The sequence below is a fragment of the Rattus norvegicus genome, chromosome 3, assembly GCF_036323735.1.
Source record: "Rattus norvegicus strain BN/NHsdMcwi chromosome 3, GRCr8, whole genome shotgun sequence".
Taxonomy (NCBI): domain Eukaryota; kingdom Metazoa; phylum Chordata; class Mammalia; order Rodentia; family Muridae; genus Rattus; species Rattus norvegicus.
The window spans coordinates 38,276,813-38,292,634 of NC_086021.1; the positions used below are offsets into that span (position 1 = coordinate 38,276,813).

The 15,822-nt window shown below is 46.7% G+C and overlaps 1 protein-coding gene across 16 annotated transcripts in view; it reads left to right on the top strand.

Annotated features, from left to right (window-relative positions):
* The window catches only part of Mapkap1 (MAPK associated protein 1), a 202,646-nt gene that overhangs the window by 163,545 nt on the left and 23,279 nt on the right, over positions 1 to 15,822 (top strand). For all 16 annotated transcript variants that reach the window (XM_039104765.2, XM_063283509.1, XM_063283505.1 and 13 more), the window contains one exon: positions 13,499 to 13,636. In XM_039104765.2, coding sequence (XP_038960693.1) covers positions 13,499 to 13,636 — 138 coding nt within the window. The remainder of the gene's footprint in view (positions 1 to 13,498; positions 13,637 to 15,822) is intronic.

The following is a 15,822-nucleotide window of genomic DNA, read 5'->3' on the forward strand; positions in this document are numbered from 1 at the left end:
CACCCAAGGGTTATATCTTTGTCTTCTCTATGAAGCAGAAGATTAGAAAGAGAACTCACTTGAGACTGTCCTCAGATGGACAGACTTGAGAAGTCCCATGGCCCCTCTGGTCCTGGGTATGTCTGCTGTGCACCTATCCTTACCCCCAACCTCGGAGCTTCCTTGTTTAGGAAGCTTCTTAATGAGCTTACAGGTTATATTTGGGTCTCACTAGAAAATCTAGTACTCACTTTCAACTAATATTTGGACTTGATTTGCTCTGGTTAAACACTGAATTTCTGCTTTTACTTAAACCTACCAGGAATAGAAAAGTCACCATAGTAGTCAACATAATATTAATCCATCATCATCATCATCATGGCTGTGTTGTTCAGGTGTCCACTGTATCTGAGTGCTAATTGCCTCCTTTGCACTCCTTACTCCCTAGAAGGTGGCAGGTTTTGCCATCCCACCTGACAGAGGTGGTGAAGAGGGACAGAGATAGCCTCATCCCCAACTCACTCCACTCAGGCTGGTGACAGTACTGTCTGGAACTCAGGTCCACCCAGCTCACGACCTCTGCACTCTAACAAAGATCCCATGCATGGGGAGGGGAAAAGCTGGGAGAGGACCAGGCTCACACAGTGAGGGAGCTGACTTATTACCCTGCCATATCTCTCTCCCATATGGCCTTGTTTGTCTGTTGCATAAGGAGATAATGATTTAATCTAATTCTAAAATTGCTAAGTTTATATTTTTCACAATAAAATCTCTGGCATTGGCGTTAATCTGAACCTAGCTAATATGTCCTGGGCCTCAAAAAGCTCTTCCAGCATTCTTTCCCAAGCGTACATGTGTGCAGGTATGTGAGCCTATAGAGACCACAGGACAACCTCAGGTACCTTCATTCAGCTGATCCCCATGTTATCTTTTAAGACAGGGTCTTTGACCAACCTTGGAACTTACCAATTTGGCTAGATTGGCCAAGCAGCGAGCCCCTGGGATCCTCCTGCCTGTGATATCTTAGTACTGCCTTTTTACTTAAGTTCTGAGAATCCTAACTCAAGTCCTTAGGCTGCTATCACAAGCACTTTACTGACTGAGTCATCTCCCCAGGCCTCCTCCCAATTTTACTGACTGGAGCTTGCCATATGGAAGCTGAATATTCATTCCGCTTCCTCATTAAGAGATAGGCAACTGATCTTCAGCCGACTTAAAACTGTCTGAGCCTCAGTTCTGCCCTGTCCAGGAGTTCAGCCAGAGCTGCATAGCTCAAAAGCAAAGTTAAGACCATAAAACTTGGAGTATTCTATTCACTAGGGATGCTTGTCTCTGGTGCCTCTCCTAGAGATAAAAGGCAAAACACTGCTCAGAAAGAAGACTTGTCTAGGGTTGGTATGAGCTTGGGTAAAAGCATTTACTCGGCCTGCTCAAGGTCCTCCATTCAGTATCTCTCCCAACCCTCCAGAAGGGGGTTGACCTATGTGATAGTTTGAATGAAAATGCCCCATAGGCCCACAGGGAATGGCACTGTTAGGAGGTGTGGCTTTGTTGGAGTAGATGTGTCAGTGAGGGCAGGGCTTCGAGGTTTCAGATGCTCAAGCCAAGCCCAACGTCACTCTCTCTTCCTGCGGCCTGCTGATCCAGATATAGAACTCTCAGCTACCTCTCTAGTACCATATTTGCCTGCATGCCTCGGTGCTTTCTACCCTGATGATAATGGACTGAACCTCTAAACTATAAGCTAGCGCCAATTAAATGTTTCCCTTTATAAGAGTTGCCATGGTCATGGTGTCTCTTCACAACAATATAACCCAAGCTAAGACAGCCCTCTCCCAAGTGAGCACACAGGAACATGTGCTGTTTTGTGTGGAGCTACACTTTTCTAGATCTCAGCTTCTCCAACCTTGTAACAGTCAGATGAGCTGTCCTGGAGTATTGTGTCGTGTAATAGGTAAGTTCCCGGGTGGATCAAGTCAGGTGTCTACCCTCAGACACTCCCTCCTTACAAAGCACATGACAACCCCCTCAACTCGCAGTACACACTTACACACGGCTATCAGGAATTCTTGGCCTTAGTTCAACCCAAAGTTTAGGGCCTCAAACAGTACTCTCTCTCTCTCCATGAGTATTTAAGTGAGCAGCCACATTCTGAGATGAGTAAATCATTTCTTTTATTTCACCTGACTAGCCAGGTGCTTCGGATCATTCCTGACACTGATGGATAGTTCTCTCTACCCATCCATCCGTGTCAGTCACGTCAGATTTCCTGTGACCCTGTGGTGAGCCCCTCTATGCAGCATTCACCCAGCATCCCTGCTTACCCCACAGAGAGCTACCGTCCACACGAACCCATGGTATGCAGACCCACACAACAGAAGGAGGAAACCTGGGCCTCTCTGCCCTGCGGCTGCAGCTGTCTGTCTTCTGATGGTGCAGAAGGGGCCCACACTCTAGTTACCATCTGCCATTTGCTTCTAAGAAAGTCAGGATGAGAGGCACTCAAGCTTTGCTCTGTAAGTCTCAAATGTAAACCAGTTTTCAACCAATCTCTGACTATAAAACACTAGTAGATTCTGTTAATACACACACACATACACACGCACGCTCCAAATAGGAGACTAGGAATGCAGCTCAAGGAGGATCGCTTACCTGTACATGAACCCCTCAGTTCTAGCCCTAACACTGCACGATGTTGATTATCCGTAGTGAACTGTGAAAGAGTTATCAGCTGCTATCATTTAGTCTGTGTAGTATGTACTGGCACTCGAGGAACCAGACTCTGTGTACTAGTAACTGACACCACAGAACAGTTATCTGAGGAGACTCGGCTTCAGGTAACCCGCCCTGGATGCAAACCCTGTCTGTGCCGTCCTACTCAAGTTCACTAACAGTTCACATCATACAATGTTTGCTACCTCATTTACTCTATTGCTACATCGACATTGTAACCCCAGTTCATGACTGAGGAAACTGAGGCCCAAAGGATTTGATGAGGTAATAGCGTGTGAGAGGCATGTAACTATTGGTGGGTTTTTTTGTTTGTTTTTTTAAGATTTATTTTATGTATATAAGTACACCGTCAATGTCTTCAGACACATCAGGAGAGAACATCGGATCCCATTACAGATGGTTGTGAGCCACCATGTGGTTGCTGGGAATTGAACTGAGGACCTCTGGAAGAACAGTCAGTGCTCTCAACCTCTGAGCCATCTCTCCAGCCCCCGTAACTATTGTTTAATAGCCACTAACTAACTTGCTTTCCCTCCTGTTCCTTCATCAGGATATAGTAAGTTTCTAAGGGATTGGGACTGAAGCCTAGTGCCAGACCCCAGCTATAATACCAAAGATGCCTCAGACATTCTCAACCTGGCTTTCACAGAGGAAGACGTTGTTTCCAGCCACCTCTGCTCCTCCCTGGCTCTGAGTCATCCTCCACTCTCCCTTAGATAGTGCCAGCCAGCTACCATACCTCCTCCCTCCATTAGACCTGATCCTGTCTGTGGCTGTTTCTCTAAAGCAGTCGAGAATGTTGTATCAACATGATACAACATGTCTGCTTCCCCTCCTCACGAGCCTGAGAGTTCAGATGCCTTGAAGTGTGAACCTTACCTGTGCTGATACCAAGTTGAGACAACTTCCATTAACTTAACCTTCTGTGAGTAGGGTCCTGTATGCCAGGGCTAGTAGCGGCAAGTAGGCTTGTAGACACTGAAATTATGGCGCTGCACACCTTTAGTACCAGTACTGGAGGCCGAGGTGGTGGATCTCTGTGTTCAAAGCCAGCCTGGTCTACAGAGTGAGTTCTAAGACAGCCAGGACTATATAGAGAAACCCTGTCTCAAAACTAGGTGGGGGTCAGATGCTGAGTGCCCCCCATGGCCTAGAGTTTATAGTATGCTGTCAGTAGGTATTTTTTGTGGCACTAGGGGAAAAAAGGCTTCACAGAAAATAAGACAAGAGGGGGCTGGAGAGATGGTTCAGTGGTTAAGAGCGCTGACTGCTCTTCCTGAGGTCCTGAGTTCAAATCCCAGCAACCACATGGTGGCTCACAACCATCTGTAATGATATCAGATGCCCTCTTCTGGTGTGTCTGAAGACAGCTGCAGTGTACTTATATATAATAAATAAATAAATCTTTTTTAAAAAAAAGAAAATAAGACAAGAAACAAGGAAGAGGATCAAGATACCACCATGATAATACCACTTGCTATACAACACAGAGTTACAACCAACCCTGACCATGTAACTCTGTCCTTGGCCTCGCACTGTATATGCTGGCTCAGAACACCCCCTCCTCAGAGGGCAGGGGGCCAGGGTCTTGCGTGCAGCATAAGCTGGCTTCAAAGTCTCATAATTGTGGTATTTCACGGAATTCAAAGAACTCTGCCTCTCATCTACTTTTCTCAACAGCCTCAGACCAAGAGACCATGCGGCAGCTGAGCCAGTTTTGCTAACTTACCTCCTTTGCCTTGTCATCTGTCACCCTAGACTCTTCCCACATCACCAAAAGACTGTTAGTCAGCACAGCTGTGGCTTCATCTTCTAGTGAGTAACCACAAGCAGAACTTTGCAATAGGGACGTTCAGGATGCACCACAAGGCCAGCCAATGAGAGCAGGCAGCTGCGTCCAGGGCTCTGTTCTTCCTCCTGCCTGTGTGGTATGCATCGTTCTGAGTGGCTGTGTGAACGAGACAGTTCTTTTGTGTAGTTTTTAGTCAGGTACCTGTGAAGAATTGATATGTTCACGAGGTAACTGATCCTCCATCTTCCTAGCCTGGTGCCAGGTCACTACAGTGATACAAGGGAACGTACACCACATGTGACTCCACATCTGTATGGTCACTTGATTCAGCACTGACAGTTCCGCTGCCCAGTGATTGGCCCCCTGACTGGGACAGACAAATCTAGTGAGTTTAATACTAATGGTAACAGGACAGAACTAATGGTGGTCTCTGGGAAATCCTACGCACTAGAACTAACACAGTGGCTTGTTGAGGGAAGAGTCTGATGACTGCAGATGTCAGGATTTGTCTGACTGTGTATCTTTTCCAACTCCTTTCACAGAGCCTCCCTTGGGAGAATTCCTGTCCACCAATCTGGACTAACTCAAAACAGTGTCAGATTCCTTGGTGCCTGAGAAGGAATTAAGCATTGGAAAAAAGGAGAGAACATAAAAATGGAGTAGAACTATAGCAGTAGAAGGAGCTGGGGTAGTTTCCTGAGAGTTCCACCAAGACCACCCTTGATTAGTGCCCTGTCCTTGGCATTCAGACTGTACTAGGAGAGGGGGCAGGGGGCTGTGCCTAGGAAGAGAGATCACTGCTACTTCCCAGCTGGACTCACAGAGAACTTAGCCCCCCATGCAGAGACAGCACTGAGCCTGCACAACCTCAAGTCCCCTGGAACAAGCCCTGCCTCGTGCCCAGCCCTGTGCTGAATGCTGCCATGCTGGCTGGGACCACCCATTAGTTTTTGTACTCAGGACAGTAGTCTAGTTGGGGCACTCACTTGTCACCAGATGTATTTCCACACACTAGAGCCGTCAGCTCTGGGCTGAGGCCCCCAGTGAGTAAGATGATGAGCCCTCAGCCCACATCCTCCTTGTCCAGGAAAGCAGTGCTCCCCAGGCTTCATTGTAACTGTACCCCAAATGCTCTTCCCCTGTTTTGAGTGCCTAGCATATTGCTTAAGGGTGCTTTTCATACTGTAATGTGTTCTGCCAGTGTGTGTCAGGAGTGCTGGTCTGTTAAGCCCTGGCCTGCTGGTATGGAGGGATGAATTACGGGTACAGCTCTGTCATTAATAGGTGACATCAGACAAGTCGTGTCCCCAGCCCTGAGCCTCAGTGTATTCCTGTGGAGAATAACAGCCCCAGACTGGTTGATCTCTGAGGTCTTATTAAGCCCAAACAGCCTGTGTGTCTGATCCGATGTGTAAATTCAGACAAGTCTCAAAGACTTCTCTGACTGCTCCGAGGTGCTATTGATTGCCCCATAGATTCAGAAAAATCCACTCTGGCCAAGGACTGTTCATGGGCACTCCCAGAGGGCTTCCTGGGCCTTCAGGCTCTGTGACCTAAAGACGAGGATTGTGAAACTGTATCAAAAACTGCTCCAGGATTTAACAGCAGTAGACTTCATAGGCTCAGATTCAAAGTCATAGGAAATTGATGCATGAACCCACCTGTACAAGCCAGTGACTCAGGCTGTCCCCTGAGTATTAAGTGGCAGCTACTGCAGTGTTGCCAAGGTGGCATCTCATTTCCCTAGAGGTGGGTGGTATTTTCAGTGTGCCTATGACAGTGTGTTCATCAGAGACAATGTGAAACAGCTCTCTAGTGTGGTCTTGATCCAGTTTTGTAATTTACTAACTTTTCCCTGTCTGGGATTCATCTCATTTTGCTAGTAATTAGTAATTTTCATTTTTGGATATATATATTTCATACATACAGTGGGTTTATTAATTCCTTAAAAATTACATATAATATATTCTGGTCAAATTTACCCCTCCTTCCATATCCTCCCTCACCCCTCTTCCCACCCAACCTCATGTTTGCAAGGCTCTGTGTCTGTCTCTGTGTCTCTGTCTGTCTGTCTGTCTGTCTGTCTCTCTCTCTCTCTCTCTCAAACTCATTCTGTCCAGTTTGTTGTTGTCCTACTCCCCTGGGCCTAGAACCTGCCCAGGAGTATGGTTGATATACCCGGTGTCTCACAAAGAAAGCTGGCTTTGCCTCTCCGAGTATGGGTTCATCTTTAAGAACTATAATGTGGTTTGAGTTTCTTGCTGCAGTACAGGATAACCATTTGATGTGCTGTGCTATTCCATCCCCATGACACCCCAGGAGCTGACACTTTTGTTACTCCCATTTTACAGAAGGGAAGGCTCAGGCTCCTTGATAAATTTCTTTACTCAAGATAACACCAGTGAGAATGTGCTCTCCCCAATCCTGGCCTCCAATGAGACCAAAGTCTCCTGGAGACTTTGCATGTGGACATTCCCTAGCAGAAGTATCTAGTGCTTACAGGAACGTTTGTGCCATGAAACTTGGTGACAGAGGTTATTGGAAGGGTCCGCAGTGATGGACATGTTGGACTACCTGGCTGGACAGGCATTAAGTTAGAGGCATTTGGGAAATGGAACCTCAGTGGAGAAGATGCCTCTAACAAATTGGTCTGTAGCTAAGTCTGTGGGGCTTTTTCTTGGTTACTAATGGATGTGGGAAGGCCCAGCCCCTATGGGAGATGCTACCCCTAGGCAGGTGGTCCAGCATTGTCTAAGAAAGCACACTGAGTAACCAGGAGAAGCAGGGTTAGTAAACAGCATTCCTCTGTTTCTTTGCTTCCGTTTCTGCCTCCAGGTTCCTTCCCTGTTTGAGTTCCTGACTTGGCTTCCTGCAGTGATGGACTGTGGTTGAAAGACTAGGACAAATAAATCCTTTCCTCCCTAAGTTGCTATTAGTCACGGTCTTTATCACAGCGATAGGAAGTAACTAGTCCTTAAAAGTCACGGTCTTTATCACAGCGATAGAAAGTAACTAGTCCTTAAAAGTCACGGTCTTTATCACAGCGATAGAAAGTAACTAGTCCTTAAAAGTCACGGTCTTTATCACAGCGATAGAAAGTCCTTAAAAGTTCCACACTCGGGGCTGGGGATTTAGCTCAGTGGTAGAGCGCTTACCTAGGAAGCGCAAGGCCCTGGGTTCGGTCCCCAGCTCCGAAAAAAAGAACCAAAAAAAAAAAAAAAAAAAAAAAAAAAAAAAAGTTCCACACTCGTGAGTTAGCATCCTGTTCCTCTTTTCCCAGTTTCCCAAAGTAAAAGCTTGAGGAGGTAGTGCCAAAGCTTGAACTTAAGACTTTCCTGATCCAGGGTTCCTGGCCCTAACCACTGAGCACTGCTGCCTTTAGACACACACAGCTTAGGCTACCTTCAGAGATACAGGTACTCAGTGAGCCACTGTCACAGCAGGACCTAGAGCAGGGGCTGCCCAAAGGGGGACCTCACTGCACTGTGGGTGATGATATACAGTGCTAATTTCCTTTTATGGAAATAGTTTGGTTAGTTAAAACAGATGAGGGTCCCCTAGTGATAACTCTAAACCTTGGACAAATTGTTTCCCTGGAGAGTTGTAGCTGCATTAGAGTTGCGCTTTGTTTATTTTGAGCTGTCTTGTTAAGGAAGGATTTATATGCTGGCGTTGATGTAGGACAGGAATCAGGCAATGTTTTCTGCCTTTGACAGTTGGCGTGATAGTTTGCTTCCAGTGAAGTTTGACTCACTGTATCTGGAAGCTGTCAGTGTGGGAGCATGAAAAGGTCATGACGGATGGCGGCGGGTAAGTGGGCAGGGGAGGAGAGCTGGTAACAGAGACAGATGGGCCTCCCATGCTTCTGAGGGAAGGGTTGACCTCGAGCACTCCAGACTAGCCCTGTGCTCTTCCTCCTTACCTGCTGGGGCTGAGACCGGGAAGCTCTGGACACCTTTGTGACAGTGGCAGGGCTCTCAGAGGAGCCCTTGCCAGCATCTCAGCCCCTTGGGTGCATGAGAACTTCTAGATGGAAGTGTGTTTCTATTTACGGTCACTTTCCGAGACCACCATCGCAGAGGTCAGTGAGGTCATCCTTCCCAGCACTACTGACGGGAGGGGAAGGAAAGCAAACTCTGAAATGGAAACGTAAGGAAAAGTTAACTACGCTTTTAGAACAGTGATGACTTCGTTAAAAGACAGGGACATAGCACAGTGGTAAAAGGGCTTTCCCAGCTGTCATGCCTGAGGCCCACGTTCAGCCCACAGCACCACAAAATAAAAATAAATAAGTAAGTAAATAAAAGTCATGTTGGGTACTGAGGAGATGGCTCAGAGTTAAAAGCAGTTGCTACTCTTCCAGAGGACACACATTTGATTCCCAGCGTCTACACAGCTGCTAACAACTGCCTCCAGGGCCCCCTTCTGGCCTCTGCAGGCACAAGGCAGCACATGTCTACAGGCACACAGACAGACAGACGGACAGACAGACAGACAGACATGTCGGCAAAATGCCCAAACACATAAAGTAAAATTCTAAATAAAAAACCATACATATTGCTGGGTCCAGGCTGACTGTGCATTTAGACTGGAGCCTTTGGAAAGAAAGCTCCCCTAGACCACCTTCCCCGCCCGCCTCCCACTCTAGAGATGAAAGCCAGGCCCTGTCCATGTCAGGCACGTGCTCTGCTGAGCCCCATTGCCGACCCCTATGTAAATATTTTTCTTTCCTATTTCATTTGGTATCGTGACATGAGAATGTTTTTTAAGTCAAACTTTTCTTCTGGCTTGATTTTCTTGGGTTGTGTTATATTTCATTATGAGCATGTTACCACCTCAGTGTAACCATTTAGTTTGAAGAAAGGTATTTTTAATTAAGGTCCACTTCCCCTCTTTCTCTGTGTTTATAATTTGACCTGCTTACAATGCTGTGTTAAATGATACCGTAAGAAGTTCCTCTGCATTTCCCAGAGACGTCACATAAAAACTTGATCCACTAAGGTCCAGAGATGTCACATAAAAACTTGACCCACTAAGAGCAAGTACAGAAGTCAGAAGAAAAACAAGAACAACAGTTGGGTGTTTGTTGGCTCTGCAGGTGTGGGTGTGGCGTGTTTGACGTCTGAATGCTTTCTTATACCCTGGGGAGAGGAGAGGAGAGGGTTGCAGGACTGCTTGGATAGTTTTCTTTGTGTTTTCTTGACTCGAGTCTGAGCAGCCCTGAGGACCATCTGGGAACCAGGCAGTTCTGGATTGGAAGAAGGGCTTTCCTGCTTCCAAGCTCTCTAACTGCACCAAAATACCCGTCCCTCAGTAGACATGGATCAAAGCCAGCAAAATTCCTGCTGACCCTTACAGTGCTGAGAGGGTGGGCTCCAGCACCAGAGATCCAGGTTGCAGGCCACTTGTGAGTTGTGTGATCTTGGACAGGTTCTATAACCATCCTGTGTTTCTGTTTCATGAGGCTGTTAGAGTACACAGAGGCTCTCCACCTTATGGCACGTAGTAGACATTCAGCGCTCACTACATTAAGAGGCTATGAACACTTACTAAATGGTGAGTGTAGCAGAGCCATGCTTGCTGGCCTGAGGACACTGTACCGCATGATTCCTGGAGGAGAGCTGCTGGAAGGCGATGCGCTTGCCAGGGTCACACCTTTGCCAAAGGACTGGGCCCTAGCCTTGAGGATGGGGAAGCACAGGGAACATGGCAGCTGTAGTGTCTGTGCTCTGCAGTCACAGGAAAGCCCTGCTGCTCTGGCCCCACCTTCTCCTTTGCACACTTAAAAGGCTGCAGTGGCGAATGGGTGCAGTTGTACTGACTGACCTCCTGAGTAGTCACACACTGCACCCTAGCTCCAGTGTCTTTATCCTTAGTGTGGCGTGAACTTGCTAGCATCCACCATGGATGGATGGATGGATGGATGGATGGATGGATGGATGGATGGATGGATGGATGGATGGATGGATGGATGGACAGACGGACGGACGAATGAGTAAAAAGTACTTAGACTCCCAGAGGTCTCCAGGCTCTACCCAATGTGCTCAGCAAGGGTGGCGCCTACCACAGACTGCCTCAGGCTCTCCTAGCCTGCTTGCACTTGTCCAGTGGGAACAACCAAGCCTGTGGGGCCTAACTCAGTTTTAAGAGACAGAGACTCACACTTGTCTGTAGTGAGAGTATTTAACACACAAAGGATTTTTCCCATCTCAAAAGATTCCCCTACAGGTTCCTTTAAATAGTGACTCCTGGAGGCAGGCGAGAGTTTTACAGATCATTAACTGCCTGACTGAAAGCCTGCAGGGCAAGGAAACTTAAAACTGAAGTGTCTGAAGTGTCAGGGGCCCCTGCCAATTACAGATCAATCCAAAATGAAGACAGAGTATCGCTGGAACTGAGTCAGTGGGAAAATGTGATTTGATTCAGGAAGAAAATCTCACGTGTATGCTGCTTTTGTGAAGCACACCAATTGTTTAAATGATGTTCCACCTGTCTGCCCATCCTGAGCCTTCCGTATCCATCTCCCACATCTCCATCCCCAAACTTTAGTCTTGGGGTTCCCTTCTGTAAACAGCATCAGTGACAGTAACCTCACGGAAGGGTGTCATTGGGAAAGGTTCTGTGGCCAAGTGGAGCGTAGGCAACTGATGCACAGATACGCAGGAAATGGATGAACTATGTGCTAACAATTTGCAGATAAAAATAATGGAAGTTAAAAGTGTGCTTTACATGATAAAAGAAAGATGAAGGAGGAGAGCAGTCTGTTACATCTGCGATGGTTTCAGGAGGCCTGCTTTGTGAAGTAAGCTCTGTTGAAAAGATTGATGCATGGGGACTGACCTTGGTGTGGAGCAGGAGCCGGTGATGTATGTATGAGCATCCCTCTGCTAAATGGACCCAGATTTGTAGCACTAATATACATGGGAGCCCAGAACCAAACTCAGCGTGGTAATAAATCAACAGCCACTTTGGGTGTCGTTTCTGGTTTATATCCCACTATTGTTCTATCACTTTAATTCATGTCACTATCATCTTTTCATCTGGAACAGTTTTATATAATTTTCCAGTGGAGTTACCTGACAAATCCTATCAAATTAACAAGGTACATTAACAGTATTGACTGGCTGTGGCTTCAGGAGTTGCATGGCCTTCGAACAAAATTTTAACCATCTCTGTCTGGTGACGATTTTTTTCTTTCTTCCTTTCTGAAAGAGGAATGTGGGGCAGGGTTTATTTCCACATAAGAGATATGCACATTTATTTTGCTCTGTCTGTTTTGACTGTTATAAATGTCAGAATAAGAAGCAGATGAGGAGGGGAAGCCCTGCTCACCATGAACTCACTCCCCATCACCACAGCGTGCACACACATGAGCGTTCACCATCACCACAGCGTGCACACACATGAACACTCAGCCCAGCACCACAGTGTGAATATACATGAACGCTCATCACTACTGCCATGACTTAAGTACTCGTCTCCTTTCAGGGAACAATAGAGAGGTCCAGATCCTTAACAATTAATGAGCAAATCGGAGTCGAGAGTGTAGTCATAATCTGTTTTAAGTGAAGCATAATCAGACTGGTCTCCTGTCTGCCTCAGCAGGCTGAGACCCAAAGTAGGCTGTACTTAGGACATCATGCCTAACTGAAACCCCTCCAGTGTGACCCCAGCATTTGGTTAATAAAAACAAGCAAGATTGCTGGGCTTTACCAGAGATGAGGGTTTAGACCATCCCTGTGTTGTGTCCTCTGCTCTCTGCACACAGCCTTCTCCCTTTGTCTAACTGGTGTTGGAATGAATCTGCTCATAAAATAACCCAGTGCATGGATGTCGAACCCAGTCATGGAGAGGACATTTGTTTTTATTCTCTTTTACATTTAAATTTGCTGTCAGGCTGTAGTGGTTTTGTGCGTGTATGTGTTCGAGCAGGTGTGTGTTTTGGTTGGGGTTGGGGTATCAACTGAGCAGAGCTTGGGTGGGTTTTATCTTCTTCTGACTTACTAATCTTTTATCACAAGTCCTGCTTGTCTTTTCTATCATGGTATATACAATTGATTATGTCAGGGTTTTATTAATCTTGACTTCTTTTTTTTTTTCCACTTCGACCCTGACCTAAAAATTAATTACTTTTAAGGCTCCTATGGGGCTCACTCCAGAACACATATTAAAGGTTTATGTCTCACTTCATGAACAGTTTTTTCTTTTCAGCAAAATAGGACTGGTAGACTAGATTTGGTGTGTCAGACAGAGCACATCATCTCTTAAATACTCAGAAGGCACCTTCAGCGTGTGTCGGTCTCCCACCCTGCACATTTACTCCTAGCTGTTGTCTGACATGCGCAAAAAAAAATGCTAGAGTCTCTCCCTAGGCAGAGAGGCGAGGACCTCTCCAACCTGAAAGCCAGGCTGCAAGTTTTGAACTTCAAAGATTTTGTGGAAAGACCCTTTGATCTTCCCATGGCTTCCCTTAAATATTACTTGGGAAGTTATCACAGAGGGAAGTTGCTTCCTCCTTCTATTCTCAATGTTAGGTTTTTCCAGATCAGAAATTCTATATTGGTAGCCTAATTTGTTACTTAAGGTCTTTATTTAAAAAAGAAAAAATCAGAATTAGCTTAAATGGCCCTCAATTCCAGTTTATATCATTACAATATAGACATGATACTGTTAGCAGTATGTGGGGAAGTTGTGTAGTGTGTGTCTGCTGTATCAAAAGGCACACTCACTATGTGCTTTCCATATGACGTTGGGGTGTCACACCACACCGCACACCTTGCTTGTTCAGGCAGCCAGCGTGTGAGAGCCTGGGGTGCAGTTTAGAAGCCCTGCCTTTTGGGAGAATTCTGTGTTCCTAAAGCCCTCAGAGCTCATGCTCAACCACTGCATGATTTATCCAGCAGGTCAGATCATTGCTCTGAAGTCACAGGCATCTCATGGCTTCTTTTTGTGTGTGTGTCCCTCCCTCCCACCCCTGCCCCTTTGGCCTTACAGGTATCTCTGGAGACAAAGTGGAGATAGACCCTGTTACGAATCAGAAAGCCAGCACTAAGTTTTGGATTAAGCAGAAGCCCATCTCAATCGATTGTGACCTGCTCTGTGCCTGTGACCTTGCCGAGGAGAAGAGCCCCAGTGAGTAGTCTTTTATTTATGTCTCCGTTTCTCACCCCTCCTCCCTGGGTGCCGGGCGCTGGCAGAATATATGGCCACCATGTCCTTTTTTCCTTGGGCCTGTTTAATTCATTACCAGAAATTTCTTTTAATCAAACAGGATCGTGTCCTGGCGCCCAGAGCCTGATGGGAGCCCCCATCTTGGTCCATCTTGCTGTCTGCAGAGACCCTTGAAGCCTGTGCCGGGGGCGGGGTGGGGGTGTTTACCAGGCAGGTTCCTGCTGGGAATTTGCACCAAGTGAGTGCTGCTTGATTTAATTTGTTCTCCTGACCCTTCCCTCTGGGGGAACTTGACCAGTCAGCCTAAACCTGCTTTCTTTGTGCCACGCCAGTGGAAGATGGAGGACTTCCTGCCGTAGCCAGAGACCAGACTTAGGCACCCATCATGGTGGAGGTGTCAGCACACCCAGATTATTGGCAGCCATGACCTCCAATTTATAACTGAACTTATGCCTGGTCCTGCAGAAGAGACCACTCCACTACTGGGCTGGCACTCCTCCACTAAACCTTCTAAGCAGATACCATTGGGGTATGTTATATTTTTGCAGTTAAGTAATTGAGTGTAGGATTTAGGTTGATAACTTAATCATTTTTTTTAGGACTCCAGTCCTAATAAGGGGCAAAAAGGACACATAGCTCAGAGTAGAGCCTCTCTCTGAAAGCAGACAGCCAAAAGTGTCTTCATGGTTTTGGTTGCATAGGAAGGCCTGCTAACGGGGTTCCCATGCATCTCAGCACTTCTTGTTACCAAGAGGTCACCCCTGTAGCTCTTAGCCTGGTAACTTGAAATACATACTGAGCCTCTAATTTGGAGGCCTATATTCCTGTGTCTATGGATTTGAGAACAAATTCAGAGGGCTTATATATTCAGAAGGAACACTAGGAAGGGGTAAAGGCCAGGAAACATTTACAATGTGGCTGATCTCCAAGGTCATCATGACTGAAAGGGCAGCTCAGCAAGGCTTACAGGCTAGGCACATGCCGCATGCCCCATGACAGTGTTTAACTTCATTGTCAAATCCAGCTATGATAAAGCTCCTCTAACACAGCCTTCGGCTTGGCAAGAAAGGCATGCTTAGCAGGTAGAGAGAGAAGTGAGGCCATTCTTGGCCTCTGGTTGCCATCCCTTCCTCCCGTGAAGCTCTGACTATAGAGGAAACCATGAGACAATTGTCTGATGCTCTTGGAACCTGGAGGCTCCTCTATGCAGTGAGTGAGCCTCTCCCTGATTCCAACTACTCCGTGCTGTGGCCAGACAGGATGTGTTTGTCCTGGCGTCTTCCTTCCTAAGCACTGAGGATATTCTGAAGAAGGTTTTATACTTGTCTGACATGGCAAGTGATCACCTGCGTGTTGCATAAGGTCCTCACCTGAAGTGGGCAGATTGGGGGAGGAATGAAGCCTGGATCGGGTTCTCCCATTGACAGACACTTGCTGTGCCTAGGAAGGCTGTAACCCAGGCACTGAAAAGGGGTAGATACCACATGCCCAGCTGTCCAGGAAGTCACAGTCACCCATATCCCACTGTCTGAAGGGATCAGTCAGTCCACACATACACTCAAACTGATACACACAAGTATAATAAATCTTTTTTTAAGAGTTTAAAATTATAGACTTGCAAAATGAAGTTCTGACTTTAGTAATTGCTGTGCATTGTGTAGGGCCCAGGCACACGCTCAGCGTACAGAGCAGACAGGGCCATCTTCTCAGTACTGACTTTCTCTCCAGGCTCCCAGAGTACAGTGTGCAGCCCTTGGGGGTAAGTGGCTGCCTTGACTGTCTGTTGCTGAGGAGAACAGCCCAGCCCTGTACTCTAGCAGGGCTTTTCAAGCCATGTTCTCTGAACTCAGAAGTTACACATACAGGGACCTGAAGGACACATGTGGTATGTGGCTGCAATGAGTAGGGATGGTATTTGGGAACCCCAAAGTTAAGTTCACAGGGTGGTTTTTTTTGTTTTGTTTTGTTTTAATTTATTTGGTTTTCGTTTTGCTTTAAAAAAATAAAAGAAGAGAAACCATTCCATCCCATGCATGTCGGTAACCCCTGCTCCAGGCAGGGAAGGAGCCCAGCTGAGAGAAAAATGAACCCCAGATTCAGGGAGAGAGGCCTTGCCTCAAAGTGATAGGCAGAGACCTCCATCCACA